The sequence below is a fragment of the Salmo salar genome, chromosome 15, assembly GCF_965601325.2.
Source record: "Salmo salar chromosome 15, fSalSal1, whole genome shotgun sequence".
In the NCBI taxonomy this organism is placed as follows: Eukaryota; Metazoa; Chordata; class Actinopteri; order Salmoniformes; family Salmonidae; genus Salmo; species Salmo salar.
Window position 1 is genome coordinate 63,804,762 of NC_138305.1, and position 26,893 is coordinate 63,831,654.

General features: G+C 42.7%; 2 protein-coding genes across 8 annotated transcripts in view; one reads left to right on the plus strand and one right to left on the minus strand.

Moving 5' to 3' along the window:
* The window catches only part of sesn1 (sestrin 1), a 19,974-nt gene extending 17,631 nt beyond the window's left edge, over window positions 1–2,343 (plus strand). For all 6 annotated transcript variants that reach the window (XM_082961948.1, XM_082961949.1, XM_014145262.3 and 3 more), the window contains exon 9: window positions 39–2,343. In XM_082961948.1, coding sequence (XP_082818074.1) covers window positions 39–125 — 87 coding nt within the window. In that variant the 3' untranslated portion in view covers window positions 126–2,343. The remainder of the gene's footprint in view (window positions 1–38) is intronic.
* armc2 (armadillo repeat containing 2) lies at window positions 605–26,022 on the minus strand. Of its 2 annotated transcripts, XM_014145261.3 has the most exons (18): window positions 25,746–26,015; window positions 24,878–25,188; window positions 24,699–24,771; window positions 24,338–24,512; window positions 20,417–20,579; window positions 18,044–18,117; window positions 17,173–17,292; window positions 16,139–16,323; window positions 15,882–15,984; window positions 14,261–14,484; window positions 13,330–13,475; window positions 12,716–12,815; window positions 11,616–11,952; window positions 10,135–10,257; window positions 8,228–8,341; window positions 7,857–7,989; window positions 3,875–4,044; window positions 605–3,723 (listed from the first exon to the last, which is right to left on the minus strand). In XM_014145261.3, the coding sequence occupies exons 2-18, from the start codon at window positions 25,087–25,089 to the stop codon at window positions 3,596–3,598; spliced, it is 2,580 nt and encodes an 859-aa protein (XP_014000736.1). In that variant the 5' UTR covers window positions 25,090–25,188; window positions 25,746–26,015; the 3' UTR covers window positions 605–3,595. The 2 variants fall into 2 exon arrangements, with proteins under 2 accessions (XP_014000736.1, XP_082818071.1); XM_082961945.1 differs by lacking the exon at window positions 605–3,723 and having other exon boundaries at window positions 3,875–4,203; window positions 25,746–26,022.
* Window positions 26,023–26,893: the final 871 nt, after the last annotated feature.

Genomic DNA, 26,893 nt, shown 5'->3' on the forward strand with positions numbered 1-26,893 from the left:
CTGGAGCAGTGTTGTAACTCTTCCTTTCCCTTTCCCAGGTCCATGTAAATCTGCTTCTTATGGAAGCGCGCATGCAGGCAGAACTGCTCTACGCTCTGAGAGCGATCACCTGCTACATGACATGAAGTGCTTTTGGCGTTTATCGTTGTATTTTACTGTTGTTGTTGCTCTCGTTGGACACCTTTTAAAATAAAAAACCAAGGGGGAAAACAGAAAATAGGAAGGGACAGAAAGGAGCCCCGCTCGTCATGAAGAAGCTCGTCCTTGTGATGGATGGAATGTAGAAAGGTGAATGGGACAAAAGAGAGAGAATGGGGGGCAAAAGAAATAACTGCAAAAAATAATAATCTGAACCCATTTGTGGAAAGATGCGCTTTGTTGGTCCTCTTTGCCTGCATTGCCAAAGCACACCATGAGGGGGCAGCCTAGAGCAGACTCCCTCTGTCAGGAGTGTGTGGCCAACCTTCCAGTATTCCAATACATCTCAGTGGACGATGTCACTGAAATCTCCTTATAGTGTGAAAAACCCACAGCAATTCTCCAGAAATGAGAGCAGTACACCAGTCTACACTCAATGTAATCATAGTTATTTTTTTTGGGGGGGGGGGGGGGGGGGGTTGTATTAAGATGTTATTGCTGTAACTGGAGATTATGAAATCATTATTTGGGCTGTGTGGTAAAGTGTGCCTGATTTTTATATCATACGGCAGTGTTCAGAGGTGCTGACTGATACTGCTGCTTCTGTAAGCTCCGGTAAGCATGGGGTCATATTGACCCCACCCCCTAACCATCCTAAACTGTTTGTGTAAGCTAACCCAAGGAGTGTGTGAGAACGGAAAGGTGTTGGAAAATTAAAAAAGAACACTGTTTGAGACCTATTCAATTTGACTGTAAGTAGGAGAGGCTCTCTGTGACAAGTATGTGTGTGACTCCGTGTGTGTTTTAGAAAAAATGTTGGGATTTCAAGCGTTAAAAAAAAAAAAAAAAAAGGCGAGGCACTCTTTTTATGTGGTCACTTTTAAATTGATCTGTTTTGTTTCTGATAGAAGCTTTGTCATGTAAGGAAAAAAGATGAGCTAAAAATGTTTTTTTTAAAAAACCAGGTCTTCTAGGGGATTGGCTTCCGGTTGTCATAAAGATGCCGTCACCTGTCTGTCTTCCACATTCACCCTTTGACCCTGGCCTGGTCATCCTAACACCTTCAAAGCTTTGGATTGTGAGTTTTAACAGTACATACCTCTTCTGTTTTCTCTATCACATTAAGAATGACTCTTTTTCTCTGGGTCGCTTGGCTTCCATTCGTAAGGAGCCCGGGTTGGTTCTCATTGGACCGACTGTGGTCGACGCAGTCGGTCATAGCTGTGCTTGTTTCCTCTGTGGAAGCCTGACCAGTGCAAAAGCAGCTCTTATTTTTTTAAGACGATGACAGACCCTCCACTGTTTTTATTTCTGTTGACTGAAAACAAGTAAAGTACTGCATTCGTCTGAGGGTGGGTTGAGACAGTTGATTATTTGGAGGTGGTAGGAAGTTGGTTTCATACTTCTGTCAGTTACTGACACTTTAAAGAAATTAAATATAATAAACTTATTGTATCATTTTTCTAGTTCTCCCTAAAACTGTTTTTCCTGCATCAAAATGTTCACTCATTACATAACATAGGTACATGTTGAATCATTCATGCAACAAACCCACCAAATTGTAGTCACAGCACATGTATTATCTGCAAGCTGAACAATGGACATCACATTACTTGTCTGTAATGTGCAATGAGATAAGAGGGGACATTCCCTTTAGGATCACCTTTGAGCTTTGTTCTGTTCACTTCTGTCCTCAGTGGAAAAACTCCCTGGCATGACTTGCTATAGACTGAAATCTTTGGATGTTCAGGGATTTTTCCATTAAGGACAGAGGGTGACTTGGTCCATTCAATCACCAGCAGTGTGTCTCTACTGAACTGCCTCTATTTTTGACTGACTCATTTCCCTATGACAATCTGAAAAAGGATGAGACTAAACAAATGATGCTCTTAACACCTCCATGATCAGCCAGCTACCTGTTTCATATCAACCCAGACAGACAGGCATCTATCATGTGGAGAACAATGTTTGTCATTGAATATGCCTGATGAAATGCTATTGGGTTGTCTTGTGTGATGTCACTGAACGCTTTAATTTTGTATAGTAGGACAAGGAAGAGGGGAACTGAGTTTGTTTTTTTAACAGAAGTGCCGTTTTTAGATTTTTTTTTTATTAATGTGATTTGAAAATGCTGTCACTTTGCAGCAGCACTGCCTGGTCCATATTTGTGTAACAATAAAGGCTTTGAGGAGAATGTTTACAATACTTTTCTGTTTTGCTGTAGTTTGTGTACAGCGGTTCACAGATTTAGGGCTCTATTCGATCAGATCCACTTTAGCCGACATCCTCAATTTATTCAACTTTTATATAGAGCTGTTCATTTCAAAGCGCGGTAAAGCAAACTAAATACATTTAAAAACCACATGACTTGATCGACGGTCAAGAACCTGAAGGATGAGAAAGTTCAGTGCTTGAGTGAGGTCAGGTGGTCAAATGGGAGACACGAGAGCATAGCGGTTGTTTTGGCGGTGTTGGAGGTGAAACTGCGTTAGAGCTGTCAAATCCACAAGTGTCTCCTGGAATTATACCTGAAGTGGACTTTGCCATTAGCTACACGGAGTCGACTTAAGAGAAATCCCATGCAGCCTTGTTAATATAAAGTTCAAAAACTGGAATGTGAGATGTAATCTACACCTCAATTGGGCTGATAGAAATCCTCATTTAATTTAATCAATTTATGCGTCATTAGTTCTATATAGCCTATACTTTCTTGTTCTGAACTTCTAATGCAAGTTGGGATGGGTGTGGCTTCGCAACATTGATCAGGAGCAGCTGTTCACAGATTTGACAACTCCAACGCAGTTACACCTCCGATACCGCAAAAACATCAACTACTTGGGTGTTGGATATCGCTGGTTAACGCTTGATCTGATTACATCTAGGCCTAACAAATGTCTTAACCAGCCATAAGGAGAAACATTCACTTTTTATCACCACAGAGGCAAATTACAATTCTACTCATGTTAACAAGAGTAGCTTATGACAAAATCACAACCATTTACAGTATGCATAAGATACAACCTAAAAAATAATTTGTTATTTAAAGTGTAAACAGTTTGTCATACATGTCAGGTAGAGGCTCAACATTCAGTGGGTCATAGGTATGGGCCTTGACATTTTTCATGACCATGTGACTTAACCAGGAAAAAATCTAGACCTATAACTAAATACTTATTCATAGAATTAGTGAGAGGGGAAGTAGCTGAAGAGTAGTAGTAGCATAGAGTATAGAGTGACTTTAGAGAGGTGTCAGTAAAGCAAGGCACAACAATGAGAAAGGAGAAGACATTGCAAAGAGGTCACACTAGGGAGTGAGACATGGTGTATCTCAAATGGCACCTTATTCCCTATGTAGTGCACTACTTTAGACAAGAGCCTATGGACCCTGGTCAAAAGCAGTGCACTATATAGGTAACAGGGTGCCATTCGCGACAACCAGAGTAAGGAGATAGTCATGTTAGTCAGTCTGAGTCTGGATCCTGTCCCTCAGCCTCTGAGCCACAGGCAGGAACTCCATCTCCCAGCATAATCGGTGGAAGTCCCTCATGTCGTCACCAGAAGTCCACTGCAGCGCGTCCTCCTTGTCTGAGAGATAGAAAGCGCTTAATCAAAATGATTCAACATAAAAAAACTGAACAAAGTATCTGTTTACAGTAGTATACAGAAGCATAGAAACACTATAGATGGTTATTCAAGACACTTTCGGTAAATCATTACAGTAGTTTGGTATCCTTACTTAGGTATAGTGTTAGGACCTCTAGCAGTGCCTCTCTCTCCTGGTTGTTCATTGTGGATGGGGGGCCTGTCTCCGTCCCCCCCTCCTCAGTGAGGTTCCACAGGGTCTGACACACCAGGCCAGCCAGCTGCCAGTCCACTGGTCCAAAGTCCCTCAGACAGTCTGCCAGCCTGCACACAGGCATGCACACGCACATATACACGCCAAGTGACTGGGTGAGACTTAAGTCACGTGCAGCTGGTCCTAAAAGGTGGGCTGATGAAACTTCTGCCCCTGCTACTGTAGTAAGGCTCTTCGGCTAAAGATGACTGAGTCTTGAGCTTAGCACTCTACAAACGATATAGAGTACCAGTCAAAAGTTAGGACACACCCACTCATTTCTTTATTTTTACTATTCTCTACATTGTAGAATAATAGTGAAGACATCAAAACTATGAAATAACACATTGAATCATGTAGTAACCAAAAAAAGTGTTAAACAAATCAAAATATATTTTATATTTGAGATTCTTCAAAGTAGCCACCCTTTGCCTTGATGACAGCTTTGCACACTCTTGGCATTCTCAACCAGCTTCATGAGGAAGTCACCTGGAATGCATTTCAATTAACAGGTGTGCCTTCTTAAAAGTACATTTGTGGAATTTCTTTCCTTCTTGATGCGTTTGAGCAAATTACTTGTGTTGTGACAAGGTAGGGGTAGTATACAGAAGATGGCCCTATTTGGTAAAAGACCAAGTCCATATTATGGCAAGAACAGCTCAAATAAGCAAAGAAAAATTACAGTCCATTACTTTAAGACATGAAGGTCAGTCAATCAGGAACATTTCAAGAACTTTTAAAGTTTCCTCAAGCGCAGTCACAAAAACAATCAAGCGCTATGATGAAACTGGCTCTCATGAGGACCGCCACAGGAAAGGAAGACCCAGAGTTACCTCTACTGCAGAGGATAAGTTAATCGTCAATTAATTACACCTCAGATTGCAGTCCAAATAAATGCTTCACAGAGTTGATGTAACAGACACATCTCAACATCAACTGTTCAGAGGAGACTGCGTGATTCAGGCCTTCATGGTCGAATTGCTGCAAAGAAACCACTAGTAAAAGACACCAATAAGATAGAGAGACTTGCTTGGACCAAGAAATACAAGCAATGAACTTTAGATCAGTGGAAATCTGTCCTTTGGTCTGAGTCCAAATTGAAGGTTTTTGGTTGGATTTGGATTTTTGGTTCCAACCGAGTCTTTGTGAAATGCAGAGTAGGTGAACGGATGACCTCCGCATGTATGGTTACCACCATGAAGCAGGTGGTGTGATGGTGTAGGGATGCTTTGGTGGTGACACTGTCTGTATTTTATTTAGAATTCAATGCACACTTAACCAGCATGGCTACTACAGCGATACACCATCCCATCTGGTTTGCGCTTATTGAATACATTTTGATTTGTTTAACACTTATTTGGTTACTACATTATTATTTCATGGTTTTGCTGTCTTAACTATTATTCTACAATGTAGAAAATAGAAAAAAATTAGGAAAAACCCTTGAATGAGTAGGTGTGTCCAAACTCGGGTTGCACATTTTGGGGAATATTCAGAGGTGGAAACTTTCCGTGGGAATTAACGGGAATATATGGGAATTAACGGAAATACAGTTGAAGTCGGAAGTTTACAAACACTTAGTTTGGTGTCATTAAAACTCGTTTTTCAACCACTCCACAAATTTCTTGTTAACAAACTATAGTTTTGGCAAGTCGGTTGCTCAAAAAAATAAAGGGAACGCTAAAATAACACATCTATAACACATAACACACACTAGATCTGAATGAAAGAAATAATCTTATTAAATACTTTTTTCTTTACATAGTTGAATGTGCTGACAACAAAATCACACAAAAATAATCAATGGAAATCCAATTTATCAACCCATGGAGGTCTGGATTTGGAGTCACTCAAAATTAAAGTGGAAAACCACACTACAGGCTGATCCAACTTTGATGTAATGTCCTTAAAACAAGTCAAAATGAGGCTCAGTAGTGTGTGTGGCCTCCACGTGCCTGTATGACCTCCCTACAACGCCTGGGCATGCTCCTGATGAGGTGGCGGATGGTCTCCTGAGGGATCTCCTCCCAGATCTGGACTAAAGCATCCGCCAACTCCTGGTGCAACGTGGCGTTGGTGGATGGAGCGAGACATGATGTCCCAGATGTGCTCAATTGGATTCAGGTCTGGGGAACGGGCGGGCCAGTCCATAGCATCAATGCCTTCCTCTTGCAGGAACTGCTGACACACTCCAGCCACATGAGGTCTAGCATTGTCTTGCATTTGGAGGAACCCAGGGCCAACCGCACCAGCATATAGTCTCACAAGGGGTCTGAGGATCTCATCTCGGTACCTAATGGCAGTCAGGCTACCTCTGGCGAGCACATGGAGGGCTGTGCGGCCGCCCAAAGAAATGCCACCCCACACCATGACTGACCCACCGCCAAACCGGTCATGCTGGTGGATGTTGCAGGCAGCAGAACGTTCTCCACGGCGTCTCCAGACTCTGTCACGTCTGTCACGTGCTCAGTGTGAACCTGCTTTCATCTGTGAAGAGCACAGGGCGCCAGTGGCGAATTTGCCAATGTTGGTGTTCTCTGGCAAATGCCAAACGTCCTGCACGGTGTTGGGCTGTAAGCACAACCCCCACCTGTGGACGTCGGGCCCTCATACCACCCTCATGGAGTCTGTTTCTGACCGTTTGAGCAGACCCATGCACATTTGTGGCCTGCTGGAGGTCATTTTGCAGGGCTCTGGCAGTGCCTCTCCTGCTCGTCCTTGCACAAAGGCGGACGTAGCGGTCCTGCTGCTGGGTTGTTGCCCTCCTACGGCCTCCTCCACGTCTCCTGATGTACTGGTCTGTCTCCTGGTAGCGCCTCCATGCTCTGGACACTACGCTGACAGACACATCAAACCTTTTTGCCACAGCTCGCATTGATGTGCCATCCTGGATGAGCTGCACTACCTGAGCCACTTGTGTGGGTTGTAGACTCCGTCTCATGCTACCACTAGAGTGAAAGCACCGCCAGCATTCAAAAGTGACCAAAACATCAGCCAGGAAGCATAGGAACTGAGAAGTGGTCTGTGGTCCCCACCGGCAGAACCACTAATTTATTGGGGGTGTCTTGCTAATTGCCTATACTTTCCACCTGTTGTCTATTCCATTTGCACAACAGCATGTGAAATGTATTGTCAGTCAGTGTTGCTTCCTAAGTGGACAGTTTGATTTCACAGAAGTGTGATTGACTTGGAGTTACATTGTGTTGTTTAAGTGTTCCCTTTATTTTTTTGAGCAGTGTATACATACATACATACATACATACATACATACATACATACATAGTGTTGTTTTAGTGTTCCCTTTATTTTTTTGACTAGTGTATATATACATACATACATACACATATTGTGTTGTTTAAGTGTTCCCTTTATTTTTTTGAGTAGTGTATATATACATACATACATACACATATTGTGTTGTTTAAGTGTTCCCTTTATTTTTTTGAGCAGTGTATATATCCACACACACACACACACACACACACACACACACACACACACACACACACACACACACACACACACACACACACACACACACACACACGTATGGGACTCCCGATCACGGCCGGTAATGACCGAATCGAACCCCAGGCTGTAGTGACGCCAAACCACCGCGATGCAATGCTTGCGCCACTCGGGAGGCTCTACAACAGATATTCTATGAAATGTTTGCATGTATAAAAATCTCAATAAGCTCAATTAACATAATCAAAAAAAGATTTTAGTAGATCAAGTAAAGTAGACTAAGCTGTGAGTCTTAAAAGCACCAGGTCTTAATTAACATGTTTTAGCACCATAAAGAAGGTACTGGGGTTAAGACCTAGTAAAATGACCACATACAGTAGACTAATATCATTCCTAGTTCCTGTGTGCTCCTTACTTGGTGTGTGCTCCCTCCTGTGTGAGGGTGGTTCTGCTGGGGGGGTTCAGGGCCAGGTTAGTGAGGACCCCACAGGCTGAGAAACACACCTCTGGGCTCTTAGAGTCCAACAGAGTCACCACAAACTGGTGTACTGGGGGAGACAGGGAGATAAGAGGTTAAGATGGGTTAGGGGTACAACACAGGTGGGTCTTTTGTGTCAGTGTTTATCTGGGAAAAAAGGTTTGTATTGCATGCGTGTGCGTGCTCTGCATGTGTATTCACAGAATACAATACTTAAAGCACAACCTTTATTTTGTCTAACAGGTGTCAATAGAGCATGACACATATCCCCATTTCACTCCACTGTGTGTGTACGCATATACACACACCTTTGTTTTGTATGATGAAGTCACAAACCTCCCTGGACTGGGACAGGTTGCCAAACACACGCGTGGCCTCCAGCATCCCATCCATACTGGAGCTGAGGAGCAGCTTCAACAGCACTACAGAGAGACAGAGAGACAGAGAGACAGAGAGAGAGAGAGAGAGAGAGAGGAATGGAGAAAGAGAGGGGGGAGGGAGAGAGCAAGGGAGTGAGACAGCAAATATAAAGAGACACCAGAGCCACACAAACACCTCGACCTAGTATACACATATACAGTTGAAGTCGGAAGTTTACATAAACTAGTTTTAATGACTCCAACCTTAGTGTTTCAACCACTCCACAAATTTCTTGTTAACAAATCATAGTTTTGGCAAGTCGGTTAGGACATCTACTTTGTGCATGACACAAGTAATTTTTCCAACAACTGTTAACAGACAGATTATTTCACTTATAATTCCAATGGGTAAGAAGTTGACTGTGCCTTTAAACAGCTTGGAAAATTCCAGAAAAGATGTCATGGCTTTAGAAGATTCTGTTAGGCTAATTGACATCATTTGAGTCAATTGGAGATGTACCTGTGGATGTATTTCAAGGCCTACCTTCAAACTTAGTGCCTCTTTCCTTGACATCATGGGAAAATCAAAAGAAAAATCAGCCAAGACCTCAGAAAAAACATTTGTAGACCTCCACAAGTCTAGTTCATCCTTGGGAGTTATTTCCAAACGCCTGAAGGTACCACGTTCATCTGTGTAAACAATAGTACGCAAGTATAAACACCATGGGACCACGCAGCCATCATACCGCTCAGGAAGGAGACGCGTTCTGTCTCCTAGAGATGACCGTACTTTGGTGCGAAAAGTGCAAATCAATCCCAGAACAACAGCAAAGGACCTTGTGAAGATGCTGGAGGAAGCAGGTACAAAAGTATCTATATCCACAGTAAAACGAGTCCTATAATCGACATAAACTGAAAGGCCGCTCAGCAAGGAAGAAGCCACTGCTCCAAAACCGCCATAAAAAAGCCAGACTACGGTTTGCAACTGCACATGGGGACAAAGATCGTACTTTTTGGAGAAATGTCCTCTGGTCTGATGAAACAAAAATAGAACTGTTAGGCTATAATGACCATCGTTATGTTTGGAGGAAAAAGGGGGAGGCTTGCAAGCCGAAGAACAACATCCCAACCGTGAAGCACAGGGTGGCAGCATCATGTTGTGGGGGTGCTTTGCTGCAGGGAGGACTGGTGCACTTCACAAAATAGATGGCATCACGAGGAAGGGAAATTATGTGGATATATTGAAGTAACATTTCAAGACATCAGTCAGGAAGTTAATGGGTCTTCCAAATGGACAACGACCCCAAGCATACTTCCAAAGTTGTGGCAAAATGGCTTAAGGACAACAAAGTCCAGGTATTGGACTGGCCATCACAAAGCCCTGACCTCAATCCTATAGAAAATGTGTGGGCAGAACTGAAAAAGCATCGGCGAGCAAGGAGGCCTACAAACCTGACTCAGTTACACCAGCTCTGTCAGGAGGAATGGGCCAAAATTCACCCAACTTATTGTGGGAAGCTTGTGGAAGGCTATCCGAAACATTTGACCCAAGTTAAACAATTTAAAGGCAATGCTACCAAATACTAAATGAGTGTATGTAAACTTCTGACCCACTGGGAATGTGATGAAAGAAATAAAAGCTGAAATAAATCACTCTACTATTATTCTGACATTTCACATTCCTAAAATAAAGTGGTGATCCTAACTGACTTAAGAAAGGGCATTTTTACTAGGATTAAATGTCAGGAATTGTGAATAACTGAGTTTAAATGTATTTGGCTAAGGTGTATGTAAACTTCCGACTTCAACTGTACATGCACGCAAGTGCGCACACACACACACTCTCACTCTCTTACACTTGGCAACAGTGAGTCCTCTGTCCCTGACCACTGAGCTGTCTTCCTGGTAAAAGGACAGGTTGTTGATGGTGGCAGCCACGTTCACCAGAAGCTCCTCGCTTTCCTGCATGGACCTGAGCTCTGACACACACACACACACACACACACACACACACAACACACACTTTACAGCAAGGAGCATTAAAACATGATGCATTTACTGTAGAAAAAAGATCTCTGTTGAGGCTCTCTGCAGCACAGCAAGAACAGAATTTATAGGTCAAATGAAGGCAGAGGTATAGTAAAAAGTGTGAAAATAGTAACTATGGAATATGCAAAATTCACTTAGCTACATGTTATCTGCAGGAAATGTACAAATAAATGTGGGTATCATTTCCAACGAACTTGTGCAGAAAAGTAAAAAAAGATGCAAGCGGTTGAAAACAGAATGTGCTCTGGATTTTGCAGCAGATGTTGCTTATTCGGTCATACTGTATATCACATATTGCGGTCGTACTGAGTGTCAACCGGTGCCTGCATCATAGTGTGTGTTTCGTTTCTGGGTCTCACTGGAAAGGCCCTTTAGTGTGGTGGAGAATTTCTCCTCCTCTCTCTAATGTAAAGCAGCATGCATCATAAACTGTGATCAAAACAGGATATTATTGAGATGCCTGATTTATGTCCACAGCCAGTGCAGATCGGAGAGGGAAAAACTCCATCTCTTCGGTCTGCCTGCCTGGCTCTCACAATCTACTCTCTGTTTTGCGGTTTTTCCCATTCTTTCTTTACTTTGTTTCACACTCACCCTCTCTTTCTTCAAATGGCCATACCTTTGTCTTTATCACCATCTGCATATGGCCCTCTATTTCTCTCTGTCATTCTCTCTCCATCTCCTCATACCAAGTCACGTACAGTACAGTGTGTGGGAGGGAGGCGGAAGATAAGAGCTCACAGTTAAAGCTGAGAAACTAAGAATTTCACACCCACCTGAACATGGCCTATACCAGTCAGTCAGTCCTGAAACCAATCTAACCACCTAGGAGTTTCACAAGAACCAACCAGGCTCTCAAAAGAACAGAACATTCTGCTCTCTCTCTGGCTCTTTTCTGCAAAAGGACCCAAACTGAAAAAGGATGTGCACAACAAACAAACAAAAATCGAAAGAAAGAAAGCGAGAAATGGAAAAATGAAATAGGTGTTAGATGTTTGTTAGATGTAGGACTGACAGTACAGAGTTTTACATTATAAAGGGTTTGTACATTTTTATTCATCTGGTGACGGAGCACCTAAGGGCTAAACAAATAAAGTACTACTGTCTTGAGCGCTAGCTCAAGTTAGCTAACTAACTAACCCTGGTGAATAGAAAGCTTCAGTACAACCAGGGACAATATGGGGATGGGAACATTATGGGGATGTTATAGGATTATTATGGGGATGTTATGAGAACATTATGGGGTCATATTTCACCCTTACATTACCCTCAAAGTGCTGAAACTCACCCAGTGTGTCCAGCAGGTAGTGTATTAGGTCTGTGTTAGCTGCCAGGGTCGGTCCCACTGCAGGGTGGATGGACATATTAGCCAGGACCCTGACCAGCTTCACCAGCACATCCTTGCTCTCCCGCCACCCCAAGAAAGGGGTGCGGGGGTTACAGGTGTCCCTGGCTGGAGGTGTGCGGGGTGTGTGTGCGGGAGGTGGGTCCCACCTCCCGTGGTAGGTGTGGTAGAGCCCCAGGAGCACAGACATACATCCCTCAGCCGTGAAGAGGTGCTTTCTGGCCTCACTGCTCCGAGACGTTAGGTTACCCAGAGTGAAGAGCAGACGCACCACCAGGTCCTGTGTGGAGGAGAGACAGAGGGAGGGGGCTTGAATGTGTTTCAGTGTAGTGTGTGTGTGTGTTATCCACATAAACAAATAACTTGGTTACAGAGAGTAACACAGTCATTTCTCCCATCAGATATGGCATTACATTCATTTTCAATTTCTCCCCCACCACAACGACAAGGACCGACAAATTACCCCAAAAGCAGAAGAAAACAACCTGTATACCACCACGTTTGTTTCTCAATCGCACACCGCCCCTCCCCTAAAGTGGGTGTCACAAACGCACACATCCTTCCCATTGCCCTAGAGTTACCCTAGTCCTGGGCTGGGCTGACTGGCAAGTGTGGCTGGGATGGACTGGGCTGTACTGTACAGGCTGTCCTGTCAAAGGGCTATTCAGGACACAATGTGATCAACTGTGTGTCTATGTGTATTAATGGGGGATATCTACTGTGTCTAGCGTGTGTGTGCCCACTGTGTGTGTGTGGTGTTAGCTCCCCTGCTGTGTTTTGTTTATTCCCTGGGTGATTTAGATCCTCCCCACCCCGTCTCCCTGAGGAAGGGCAGGATGACTTCCTCAATTTCTCCTGGGACGCTGATTAAAGTCAAAACACACACACACACACACACACACACACACCTGTAAATGTACTGGGCTTTGGGAGTACATAAACAACCTGCTCAAGGTAAACAGGCTTAGTCGATGAACAGTATAAACACTGGGAGTGAATAGGCTAATCTGCTTTCTATACCACAGTACACACACAGGGCTCACCTGTTTCCACTGGTGTCTGCTCAACAGTTCTATAAATAGTGTGAAGCAGCCTGGGGTCTGGGCCAGAACCAGGCAGCACTCAGAGTAGGAGGACAGTTTACTGGAGGACAGACAGAGGGACAATAAATAACACTGACCAGATAGACCGTGCTTCTACACCTGCATTGCTTGCTGCTTGGGGTTTTAGGCTGGGTTTCTGTACAGCACTTTGAGATATCAGCTGATGTAAGAAGGGCTATATAAATACAATTGATTTGATTTGATAGACTCTCACTGGACAGTTTAACTAAAGAGGCATTGGTTTTATTGGCATTAGTTGGAAATAGGGAGAGCTACATGGTTTTATAATCATTCACTGTGAGATAGTGAACTGTTCATTCATATTATAAGATAGAAAACACATTTACAGTTCATCCTATGAGGAATAACAGTTCAGAGTGGCTGATGTAGTTGGGAAAAGTCTTTGAGACATATTTAACCATCACTTCATGTTTACAGGCTAAAAAGAAATGCACAATGTCCAATGGCCTGAGGACTGTACTGTCCCACTCTCAATAAAACAGTTGAATGTAAGTTTTGAGAGGTTTTAGATGTACAGTGTGTGTGTGTGTTACCTGAACACCCTGGCAATGTTGGTGCAGATGTCCTGGTCTCCGTGGTGATGGCGCAGCACCAGGCACAGTTCTGTCAGGGTGCCGTGGGAGACGAAAAGGGGGCGGGACTCGGGGAGGTCAGCCAGGTTCCTCAGGGTCGCTGTCAACTGCAGGGGTCAGAGGTGGAGAGAGAAAGAGCGAGAGGGAGAGAGCATGTCAGGCAATGTCGATGTGATGAGAGCGGAACCAAGAGAACAGATGATTTATTGTAGATTGTCTTTGCCAGTTGCACCTGATGTAACAATATCTCCAGTAATCTTCAACCTTTTTGACAGAAGGAGCAAAAGTTATTCAAAGACCCTATAAATCACTCTATCGTGAAGGAAACTGATTTCCAACACTACACAGAGCGTTGCCAGCAGTAGCGCTGAAATGACAACACTCTCAGATCCCTCTGACTACCAACAGCATAACAAGCAGCCAGACAGGCTGCCACATATCGTTTCATATCAAATCATCTGCTAAACTCTAACTCAGGATGCCATCTTAATCAGTTAATCAGATTGAAGACGTTAAGTGTTGATTTTCTATAGAATGAAACACACTGTACTGTGGAGCAGAGCTGTGTGTGTTATGGCCCGAACGGATCAGAATATTATGGAGGAGCAGACAGAAACAAAAGCATAATTCCTAATAGCAGGATAAGGACAATTAAAGAACCCTCACCAGAACTGAGAAGTTCCTTAAAACCGAATATTTCACATTTTGTTCCTTTTAATGTTTAGCTTTTTTACTTCAACTGAAAAGTGAACTGTCCAGCTGTTCTTCAACTGTCGAGGAACTTAGCAGAAAGTTGCTCAAAAAACTGCCCTTGACTGATTTGGGGTCAGCTCTACCGGGCCTTTACCATGGTGTTTATAAAACTGGTTCGGAGTATCTTCTACAATCTCACCTGTACATGGATGTGTCCTCCGATGGTGAACTGAGTGTGGTCAGGTTGGGACAGTGGATGGAGCTTCTGTATGAGCAGGGTGGCCACACCCACACAGTCCTTGGCCAATAGGAGCCTGAGGAGGGTGGAGTTCCCTGAGAGGAACTTCAGAGTGCCCACACAGTACAACACAGCCTCCCCAGACACACACACATCCTCACAGCGCAGCACACACAGCAGGGAATCTGGACATAATACAAAGTCACACACACTTGTTAACACACATCACTCCAACCTCACAACACATGAGCTGCTTTTAATTAGAACCTTACACAGGTAAAAACAAACATTCACACATACAGTACCAACCAAAAGTTTGGACATACCTACTCATTCCAGGGTTTTTCTTAATTTTTACTATTTTCTACATTGTAGAATAATAGTGAAGACATCAAAACTATGAAATAACACATTGAATCGGGCAGTAACCCAAAAAAGTGTTAAACAAATCAAAATATATTTTATATTTGAGATTCTTCAAAGTAGCAACCCTTTGCCTTGATCACAGCTTGGCATTCTCTCAATCAGTTTCATGAGGTAGTCACCTGGAATGCATTTCAATTGACAGGTGTGCCTTGTTAAAAGTTCATTTGTGGAATTTCTTTCCTTCTTAATCCGTTTGAGCCAATCAGTTGTGTTGTGACAAGATAGGGGTGGTATACAGTAGATGGTCTTATACCAAATAGGGATAAGTCCATATTATGGCAAGAACAGCTCAAATAAGCAAAGAAACGACAGTCCATCATTACTTTAATAAGACATGAAGGTCAGTCAATCTGGAAAAGTTCAAGAACTTTGAACGTGCAGTTGCAAAAACCATCAAGCATGGTGAAACTGGCTCTCATGAGGACAGCCACAGGAAAGGAAGACTTGAGTAGGTGAATGGATGATCTCTGCATGTGGGGTTCCCACCGTGAAGTATGGAGGAGGAGGTATGATGGTGTGGGGGTGCTTTGCTGGTGACACTGTCTGATTTATTTAGAATTAAAGGCACACTTAACCAGCATGGCTACCACAGCATTCTGCAGCAATACGCCATCCCATCTGGTTTGCGCTTAGTGGGACTATCATTTGTTTTTCAACAGGACAATGACCCAACACACCTCCAGGCTGTGTAAGGGCTATTTGACCAAGAAGGAGAATGATGGAGTGCTGCATCAGATGACCTGGCCTCCACAAATCACCCGACCTCAACCCAATTGAGATGGTTTGGGATGAGTTGGACCGCAGCGTAAAGGAAAAGCAGCCAACAAGTGCTCAGCATATGTGGGAACTCCTTCAAGACTTGGAGAAACATTTCAGGTGAAGCTGGTTGAGAGAATGCCAAGAGTGTGCAAAGGTAAAGGGTGGCTACTTTGAAGAATCTCATATAAAATATAGTTTGATTTGTTTTAACACTTTTGTTTACTACATGATTCCTTATGTGATATTTCATAGTTTTGATGTCTTCACTATTATTCTACAATGTTGAAAATAATAAAAAATAAACAAAAACCCTTGAATGAGAAGGTGTCCAAACTTTTGACTGGTACTGTATATAATTAACATTATACACACATACTGTTAAGTGTGTCAATGTTACCTATGATGGAGTTGTTCTGAAAGAGGATATCGTTGCTCTCACTGCGGCTGATCTTGAAGATGAGTTTACAGATGTTCAGCAGGTTTTTTCCACTGACGTTCAGCTGAACAACAAGTTATTAGACAACAATAATTCTAACACAGCAGCCAGGAACTTTACGCTGTTGCTTTGTACTAAGGATGTCACCCAACAAAGCTAACTAACTACTGTTGTGTATTAGGGCAAAGAAGAGATGGGAGAAACGCACTTGTACTCACCTCAAGGGTGAGTTTGGCGAGCTGCAGGTTGAGTTGGGCGGAGTTGAGGTCAATGAGGCAGAACAGCGCCCTAAGAAGCCCCGCTCTCTTCCTGCAACGCCGGCCCAGCATGCCGTGCTCTGCCAGGGCGCCATGGAGACAGTCACACGCGTCACACAGCCGCTCCACGGCATCCTCGGATCCACCTGAGAGGCACATGATTAAGAAAAATATGTAAACTTAGACATATTTGTGCAAATATACCACTGGCATGCAGTATTTATGCACATGCACACAGAGTTATGCACACATATCTTATGTTAGGATTTGGCCCCCAGTGAATATGCATGATTAACATCCTGTACATTTATGAGAGGAAGAGAGAGGGTGGGGTGCTTTTCCGTGTTTTCCAGGTAAAATATGTTTTTCTTCTACGGCCAATTGCCTCTTTCCAGAAAGGTTGGCCACACACTCGACTCAACATATTGCAATTTCACAGCCAATCTGAAATGCATGAGCCAGGAGGTACTCGGTACAATAAATATTTCAAAAGTGTTAAAATATTTACAGACCTAGAATTTATTTTGCGGTAGTCAGACTGCAAAGCCAAACTAGGAGAATTCTGAAGGGACGCCAAACACAACACTACTTTGTTTTGCTTTCTTCAACTGTTAAAATGGCTCCGTGTTAACTTTTTTCATTTGTGTGTGTTTTTCTAACAACACTGATTTATTTAAATTTTTTATGAACTTACATATTAGCATGAAAAGGAAATCAGCTGAATAGCACATGAGAAACTTCCCTATATTAAAATCACAGGATAAACTTAATTTCAGTCCTGTTTTCACAATATCTGCCCAGTTCGCAAAAAGTCAAAATGATTTGTGCATTTACGGAAGAGGTGCATTTTGTACAGGACAACATAGATGCATTAGGGAAAGAATTGCAATCCAACACTGTCCAATCATCATTGTCCTATATTGAGAAGAATGTTATGTGACTAACATCTGTTTGTACTTTTGTTTGGGGTTCATTCATAGCAAACAGAACACTACCTGCAGCGATGGACTCCAGCTCTTGCAACAGAGGGAAAATCTTAACATTCCACACCACTGATTCGTCCTCAGCCTCCTGGCTGGCTGGTCTGTCTCCGTTGCCTAACTCTGTTCCTAACTCTGACACAGAAACAAGGAGACGAAAAGGGAAGAAAGAAAAACACAGACAATGAATGCCTCAAACCTCAACTTGGTGCAAGAGGGCTGAGTATAATTCACAAGTTCAGCTTCTTAAAATAAATCGCTCTGCAGGAAGTTTAATGCCTGCAATGAAAGGTCACCGTTTGCATCTATAGTTCCTCTGATTTGTGTGTGTCCTTGCGTGTGTGTGAATATTTGCATATCTGTATGCCTGGCTGCCTGGTGCAGTGGTGGTGCAGGAAGTGGTGGCTACAGACCAACAGCCATTAGTTGCTGCTTACAGAAGGTGTGAGTGAGGCCTTCAGCAACAACACCCTGCATGATCAAAGTGTGACACACTGCTAAGCTCTCACAGTTGAGAGGAAAGAAAGGTGGTTAGGCTGGAGATGAGATGAACACTACATTCTTGGTTCTTTTCATTTAGCAGCTTAATATATCCATCCTCAACCAGTATGTAGACATCAAACCAACTATGACTTTGATTTAAGCTCAAATAAAATAAAACATCCTTCAAAGTCGGGGTGACACACATCTACAGCCAACCAACCAACCTGGATGGTAGATTTAACAATAGGTTTAACAATTGGCCTGGTGTAGGCTACCCTCACAGGCTCTGTTGGTTCGCTGCTGGACATATAAGCCCTTAGTTGATCCTAACGTACAGCTAGAACTGTATGTTTCAGTAAACTATTGAACTAAGCTAGTATTCACTTAGTGAATCAGGACTAACCTGTTTTGGCCCCGGCTCCTGTTCCTTCGCCTGGTCTAATAGATGAGTCAACACCACCATGGAACCTGAGTCCACTGCAATTTGACATACAAACACACACAAGATGTTCGAGTTGAAACAGTCTTTACCAAAATGGTGGCTCAGAACCTATTAGGTCTTGGCTGATTAACTATTGTTAACTGAGATGTATGACATTTTCAAAGATGGGTCACTCACAGTGCATAATACTGTAGTTTGGAAACGACTGGTTGTATTGCTAGATACATATGTGACCAGTTCCTTCAGCCACCACTCGGTGTCCCCATTGCAACAAGAACTCAGACCACAGCGTTGTGGGTTAAGCCTGGTTAAAGCCGTTCATGTTTTGTCACTGTGACTTTACTCACCAGTCAGTTTCGGTTAGAGAACAGACAGTAACACCCATAACATGCTGTTTTAATCTACACTGTTCCATTCACTGTCTGTTTGTTGTCATTGATGTTCAAATTGATCTTGACAGTGCTATAATGTCCCTACTGTGTTTGAATCATTGTAAGAGCACATGGGAAAACAGATAAGTAAAATTCTGCATGGAACTTAAAACTCCCTCAAAGGCTAAAGCATCTATTGGATGACTTACGGACAGTACTGAGGCTGGTACACAGGGCATAGACTAGAGCAGAAAGCACAAGCCGAGAGCAGAGGTGAATGTTATTCTACATTTCAGAGAGAAAAAGAGGGAGATGCACAAATACACATGGAGAGAGAGACAGAAAAAGTGTGAGAGAGAGAGAGAGAGAGCGAGAGTGGGAGAGAGAGGGGTCATGGGGTCTGTGTGATAGGATTAGGGCCTGATAATAGGGCCTCTATGTGTGATAGTGCATTCTCAGAGACATGATCTCATCTGTGTCTTGGGCCTGGGCAGGGTCTAGCCAATGGACAGCAGACAGTCAGTCAGTCAGTCCCAGCAGAGACGCTGCTATGTTGCTGCCAGCCATGCCCAGATGGGCACCCAAATCGAATAGACATCCATTTGGAGCTATAAAGCCCAGGCTTATTGGAGAAAAAGAAGCAGCCAATGTCTTATCTCTCACTCTTCATCTCTCACTCACTTTTTTTTTCATTTCTTGAGCATGCACTACACACCCCAACTTTAAATCTTTCACTCTGTATATCAATATGTTATATCAATCTCCTTCTCTGTCACTCTTGTATCTCACCCCTAGCTCAAACTCTCACTCTCTTTTTTCTGTCGCTTTCTATCCCCCTCTCTCTAAGATGGGTTGGTCTAAGTTCTGAAAAGGATTCCTGGCTTGGATTTTTGGTTCTCAGTAAACCTGTGGGGGAGCTTGGTTTCTAAGTAAAAGTGTTTAATGGTTGTTCGTCGTTACACAGCCCCAGCAGCTATAGCTAATCGATGGAAAGAATGGATTTTAATGACAGGCCCGTCCTCACGCCTAGAGTTATGCCTCCGTAACTGACACTCTCCTGATGAGGTCGGTAGAAAGAAACAGTGTTCTAGCCTCTACTGGCTGTGGAGGTATAAGGCTGACCAGTCAGTGATGGTGATAACAGATAGATAGGCCTATTTTATTGGGAAGGGCTTTGGCTGAGAAGGTCGTTTTGGGGGGGGAACTAGGATCCCTTAAACCAGGGATTCCCAAACTTGGTCCTGGGGCCTCCCATGGGTGCACGTTTTGGTTTTTGCCCTAGCACTACACAACTGATTCAAATAATCAACTCATCATCAAGCTATGATTATTTGAATCAGCTGTCTAGTGCTTGGGCAAAAACCAAAATGTGCACCCATGGGAGACCCCAGGAGAGTTTGGGAAATCCTGCTTTAGACAGATACCTGACCTGAATAATGAGGTTGACTTATTAGGCCTAGATGGGGGTAGCTAAAAGGTTATATAATATTTGATAACACTTAGTAGGAGAAATTCATGAAATACCTTGAATAAACATGAAGGCATTCTGAGAACCAAAATGAGTGAGAAAGCACGGAGGAGGTGGGGGGCGTAGTTAAAGTCCTTTGAATCAGACACACTGAAGGTGTGACAAAGAGAGTGGCCAAGGCCAAGGATGTGAAATGTAAGAATAGGAGGTATAATTCCCCACTATGCGGTACTGGTGACATGGAATCCGTTGTGTGCCAATAAATCTACACTTATTGTCTTACTTTCACCTAGGTCAAAAAGAGGCAGAGTGAGGAACGGACAGAGGGGGAGAGAGAAAGGAGGAGAGAGAAATAGGAGAAAGAGTAGAACAGTAAGAACAATTCAAGAAAAGAATATGGAAAAAAAGAGAGAGATGAGAATAGAAAGAAACGAGGATATGGAGGAAAGAGAGAACAAGGGGTGAAATGTAGAGAAATGTACAGGCATACAGTACCTTATACTGTTGGTCCTGGGTGGGGCAGGTTTCGAGGGTCCTCCACTATCCTTGTTTCTCCTCTCTTGATCAGTAGGCTCAACATAAGGGGCTCTCCTGCCTCTTCCCTTAGCTGACAGCTCTCTCTGCTCTGGGCTGGAGTCTGAATTTACACTCTCCCTTACTACAAACACAGTACAATTAAGAGCTATTATAGTTACTGGATACTAGTGTTAATTCTGAACACCCCTTAACGTTTTCACCATCTTTTCAGATATTGTGTTTTGATTTTGTGAAAGATTAGAAAATTGATGTTTAGAAAATGTACAAATAACCCAATTTTACAGTCATTTTAGCTTTTCCCAAAAGCGTTATAATACAGTAAGTAAGGAATGACAGCAAGCAAATGTGCAAAAAAGAAGACTAAACCCCATGGCAACCAGCTGCAGTGAATTATGTTTTCCACCTCAACCACCCCAGTGGTAATGTAAATCAGGTATAATGTCCTCCTGTGAAAAGCTCCATTCATTTCCATTTTTGGGAGAAGCGCTGTTACAGCCTTCTGCCTGCAAACAATAATTAATAATAAAATAACTAGCAGGCCACGCGCTGAGATATTTACTTACAATAATAGTGTTAATGGTTTGCTTATTGCAACCATCCCTCTATCTCCCCCTCGCTCTAAAAAACCCTAACATGCAACTCTCCCTATATACAGTTGAAGTCGGAAGTTTACATACACTAAGGTTGGAGTCATTAAAACTCATTTTTCAACCACTCCACAAATTTCTTGTCAACAAACTATAGTTTTGGCAAGTCAGTTAGGACATCTACGTTGTGCATGAAACAAGACATTTACCAACAATTGTTTACAGACAGATTATTTCACTTATAATTCACTGTATCACAATTCCAGTTGGTCAGAAGTTTACATACACTAAGTTGACTGTGCCTTTAAACAGCTTGGAAAATTCCAGAAAATTATGTCATGGCTTTAAAAGCTTCTGATAGGCTAATTGACATGATTTGAGTCAATTGGAGCTGTACCTGTGGATTTCAAGGCCTACCTTCAAACTCAGTGCCTCTTTGCTTGACATCATGGGAAAATCAAAAGAAATCAGCCAAGACCTCAGAAGAAAAAAATTGTAGACCTCTACAAGTCTGGTTCATCCTTGGGAGCAATTTCTAAATGCCTGAAGGTACCACATCTGTACAAACAATAGTACGCAAGTATAAACACCATGGGACCAAACAGCCGTCATACTGCTCAGGAAGGAGACGTGTTCTGTCTCTTAGAGATGAACGTACTTTGGTGCGAAAAGTGCAAATCAATCCCAGAACAAAAGCAAAGGAGCTTCTGAAGGTGCTGAAGGAAACGGGTACAAAAGTATCTATATCCACAGTAAAACGAGACCTATATCGACAAGGAAGAAGCCACTGCTACGGTTTGCAACTGCACATGGGGACAAAGATTGTACTTTTTGGAGAAATGTCCTCTGGTCTCATGAAACAAACATAGAACTGTTTGGCCATAAAGACCATCGTTTTGTTTGGAGGAAAAAGGGGGAGGCTTGCAAGACGAAGAACAACATCCCAACCGTGAAGCATGGGGGTGGCAGCATCATGTTGTGGGGGTGCTTTGCTGCAGGAGGGACTAGTGCACTTCACAAAATAGATGGCATCACGAGGAAGGAAAATCTGGTGGATATATTGAAGCAACATCTTAACCTGTTATGGGTAGGGGGCAGTATTTTCACGGCCGGATAAAAAACGTACCCGATTTAATCTGATTATTACTCCTGCCCAGAAACTAGAATATGCATATAATTATTGGCTTTGGATAGAAAACACCCTAAAGTTTCTAAAACTGTTTGAATGGTGTCTGTGAGTATAACAGAACTCATATGGCAGGCAAAAACCTGAGAAGATTCCATACAGGAAGTGACCTGTCTGACAAGTTCTTGTTAATCTTGGCTCTTTTTATTGAAGACTGAGGATCTTTGCTGTAACGTGACACTTCCTACGGCTCCCATAGGCTCTCAGAACCCGGGAAAAAGCTGAATGATATCGAGGCAGCCCCAGGCTGAAACACATTATCGCCTTTGGTAAGTGGCCGATCAGAGGACAATGGGCTTAGGCGCGTGCACGAGTCGACCCCATGCTTTATTTTCTTTCGTCTTTTTACCTAAACGCAGATTCCCGGTCGGAATATTATCGCTTTTTTACGAGAAAAATGGCATAAAAATTGATTTTAAACAGCGGTTGACATGCTTCGAAGTACGGTAATGGAATATTTAGAATTTTTTTGTCACAAAATGCGTCGTGCTCGTCACCCTTCTTTACCATTCGGATAGTGTCTTGAACGCACGAACAAAACGCCGCTATTTGGATAGAACTATGGATTATTTGGGACCAAACCAACATTTGTTATTGAAGTAGAAGTCCTGGGAGTGCATTCTGATGAAGAACAGCAAAGGTAATAACATTTTTCATATAGTAAATCTGACTTTGGTGAGTGCTAAACTTGCTGGGTGTCTAAATAGCTAGCCCTGTGATGCCGGGCTATCTACTGAGAATATTGCAAAATGCGCTTTCACCGAAAAGCTATTTTAAAAATCGGACATAGCGAGTGCATAGAGGAGTTCTGTATCTATAATTCTTAAAATAATTGTTATGTTTTTTGTGAACGTTTATCGTGAGTAATTTAGTAAATTCCCCGGAAGTTTGCGGGGGGTATGCTAGTTCTGAACGTCACATGCTAATGTAAAAAGCTGGTTTTTGATATAAATATGAACTTGATTGAACAAAACATGCATGTATTGTATAACATAATGTCCTAGGGGTGTCATCTGATGAAGATCAAAGGTTAGTGCTGCATTTAGCTGTGGTTTGGGTTTATGTGACATTATATGCTAGCTTGAAAAATGGGTGTCTGATTATTTCTGGCTGGGTACTCTGCTGACATAATCTAATGTTTTGCTTTCGTTGTAAAGCCTTTTTGAAATCGGACAGTGTGGTTAGATAAAGGAGAGTCTTGTCTTTAAAATGGTGTAAAATAGTCATATGTTTGAAAAATTGACGTTTTTGTATTTTTGAGGAATTTGTAATTCGCGCCACGCCCATCATTGACTATTGGAGCAGGTGTTCCGCTAGCGGAACGTCTAGATGTAAGAGGTTATTAAGACATCAGTCAGGAAGTTAAAGCTTGGTCGCAAATGGGTCTTCCAAATGGACAATGACCCCAAACATACTTCCAAAGTTGTGGCAAAATGGCTTAAGGACAACAAAGTCAAGGTATTGGAGTGGCCATCATAAAGCCCTGACCTCAATCCTATAGAAAATGTGTGGGCAGCACTGAAAAAGCATGTGAAAGGAAAGAGGCATACAAACCTGACTCAGTTACACCAGCTCTGTCAGGAGGAATGGGCCAAAATTTACCCAACTTATTATGGGAAGCTTGTGGAAGACTACCCGAAACGTTTGGCAATGCTACCAAATACTAATTGATTGTATGTAAACTTCTGACCCACTGGGAATGTGATGAAAGAAATAAAATCTGAAATAAATAATTCTCTCCACTATTATTCTGACATTTCACATTCTTAAAATAAAGTGGTGATCCTAACTGACCTAAGACAGGGAATTTTTACTTGGATTTAATGTCAGGAATTGTGAAAAACTGAGTTTAAATGTATTTGGCTAAGGTGTATGTAAACTTCCGACTTCAACTGTGTGTGTGTGTGTGTGTGTGTGTGTGTGTGTGTGTGTGTGTGTGTGTGTGTGTGTGTGTATGTATGTATGTATATCACTTCCAATCTCTCCATCGCTTTTGCAATTTTGTCTCTCTCCCTTCTTAGACTTCCTAATAAAATACAAAAAAACTACATCTCAGCCCTCTTTCCTCACTCTTCATCTCTTTCCTTTCTCTCCATCTCTCCTTACCTTCTGTTGGCCGTGCCACAGGTGGGAGTGTTGTCAGAGAGCCAGCTCTAAAAAGGCGTGCCCTCGCCCCCACCGCCCCCCTCTTCAGCTCCAGCTGGTCAGAGGGGGGTTTGGGGAGGGCCATGGGGCTGACGGGATCTGGGTCCTCATCCTGGGCCACTGGCAACCTGGGCTTCTGTTAGGCCACAAACATTACTTGATCATTAAAGGGACCAAACACTGATTTAGTGTGTGTAGTCTTCAGCTGATCAGAACAATACACTAAGGCTTTCCAAGACCACCAACAAGTTCACAAGGATACACACAGATTAATGTGCTGTACAAGAGTGAGGATATGAAATGTACAATGAGGAGAACCCACATGTTCCAGAGGAGACAGGCGAGTTCCAGAACCCGGTCTGGAGTCCGGCGCTTCAAAGTTCCAAGCGTAGAGGCTGAAAGAAAAAAAAGAGACCATGTTCATTCAGTACACTGTATGGATGTGACACTAGACTACTGCTAGGGGGGTTATAAGATAGGGCGTTTAACCAGATCCTTAACCTGAATGTAGAGGGAGGTCGACCGTCTTGGGCTCGAGAGGTCTCTCCAAACAGCTGTCTGTGGTCGTCTCGAGGGGTAAAAGGTCGCTGGGTGCGCAGGGTCCTCAGAGAGTGCCTTGCCTCGGTGACGATCTCTGCGCTGGTCTTCATCCGAGGGTCAGGGTTCAGGGTGAAAGGGCTGTGTTTCTCACGCTTCCTCTCCAAAGAAGACATTTTGTGAGGGTTGTTGCCAGCAGGACCAGGGATGAGGTCAGGAGAATTACTTTATGAGAATGACTTCATCACAGAAGTGGGTTTTGCCTGGGTGTATTACTGAAGAGGAAGAGGCAGTGAAATGATGAGGAAACCTATTAATTATTCACAAAAGCTATTTACTATATATATGGGTGAATAATAAACACAGTATGTTAAGCCATTGCAGAAACAGGCACCAAAAATGCATCTGAGTAAAGCAAGCAAAACAGCATAAAAAACTATACACTGATATGAAGCGTTACAGTGGCTTGTTGTAAACGAGAAAGCCTGCGCGTCCTCGCTAAGTAACCATGGTAACCGAGAACAGCGGAGGTAGCAAGCGTTTGACTAGTGACAACAAACCGGAGTGGCTAAAAAGTAACAGAAATTGTGTACAGAAACGAACAAATTAAATGTTAATCTATGATACACTCTGATTTTTTCAACCGATAGCACTACCAGGAATACTCACTATGAATTGGTATCATAAACTAATTACCTCGGGAGTGGTCTCAAAAACCAAGCATGCTAGACATGCTAGCCTGTTCAAATGCTTTGGATACCGTTAGCTAACGTCAGCTGGCAGACTTTGGAAATTAAAATAAGTTGAATTCTTATTACTAAAATAAACTTACCGTCTACTGGTGATCACCTTTAAAATGAATGGGCGATTTTGAGACGACACTTCCAGCTACAGCCAAACAGGAAAATGCATTGCTTTTCAAGTTTGATGCAAGTGAGTTTGTAGACGTCGCCAGCAAACGACTGCCTGACGTCGTCTAGTCTCGGGCACGAGCCTTACTATCAGTTTGTGTCCAGCATTAGCCCAGGTGAGTCCCTCAGCATCTTCACCGTTTTTTCGGTACAACATTTGCATTTTTCACTAAACTGACAAAAAGCATGACATTTTAACAAGTCAGTTGCGTCACACCATCACATAGGCTATCATGTCATACATCACCGAATAATCATTTTTACCTATAACCAGGGATGAGAACCAATTTTGTGTGTTTAATTTGTTTCTAGATTAGAGAACCTTTGCCAAAATGTTATAGTTTTCCTCATCTGTCATTAAATTAAACGGTGCTCTGTCTTTAAACGATCTTTAAAATGGACATTGTGTTGTTTGTCACATTGTTATCTTTTTATATGTCCTTCCCAGTGCCCCAGAGATGCTTTAAACCCAGACGTAAACTGTTTCAACCAATAGCCAAGTACATTTTTCACATCCCACCGACATTACATTCTGGTTAGTATTCAGAATGAGGAATTGATTTATAACAATAACCATCCATTGAGTTGTTGTTAAGAGAATGAGCAGGCTTTCAACTGAACAGGCTGCCCTGATTCCTGATTTAACTGCCTTAATTTTGCTGGACCCCAGGAAGAGTAGCTGCTGCCAAGGGGATTCATAATTAATACAAATACACACTCTGGCTAAATTTAAAATCAGTATTAATGTGTCGGCCGCTATGAATCAACCATCTCCTCTTTCTCACTGGCACATTAAACCGCTGCTGACACTTATGCGCATAATTAAGTATAGAAAACTGGTAAAGCTTGACTTAGACTACAGATACAGTATTTAAAGACTTAGACTGTCTCAGTCTGCCACATACATTTAAGTTGGGTCATTATGTAAATGAGTATTAACCCTTTTTGACATTTATACCTTTTATTTCCAGTCAAGGTTTATAGAATTGCTGGAGGGAAGAACCTTGCTTTCTCATGACTATAGTAGTAGGCTATCTGTTGTTGTTCCATTGTTTGTTGTCATGGTTAG

Coding starts and splice junctions, on each gene's coding strand:
- armc2 (XM_014145261.3), bottom strand. CDS start 25,089: ATGTCTTCTTTGGAGAGGAAGCGTGAGAAACACAGCCCTTTCACCCTG. Junction 24,513..24,698: donor GCCTGTCTCCTCTGGAACAT/GTGGGTTCTCCT, acceptor GTGGCCTAACAG/AAGCCCAGGTTGCCAGTGGC. Junction 13,476..14,260: donor GAGGACACATCCATGTACAG/GTGAGATTGTAG, acceptor TGACCCCTGCAG/TTGACAGCGACCCTGAGGAA.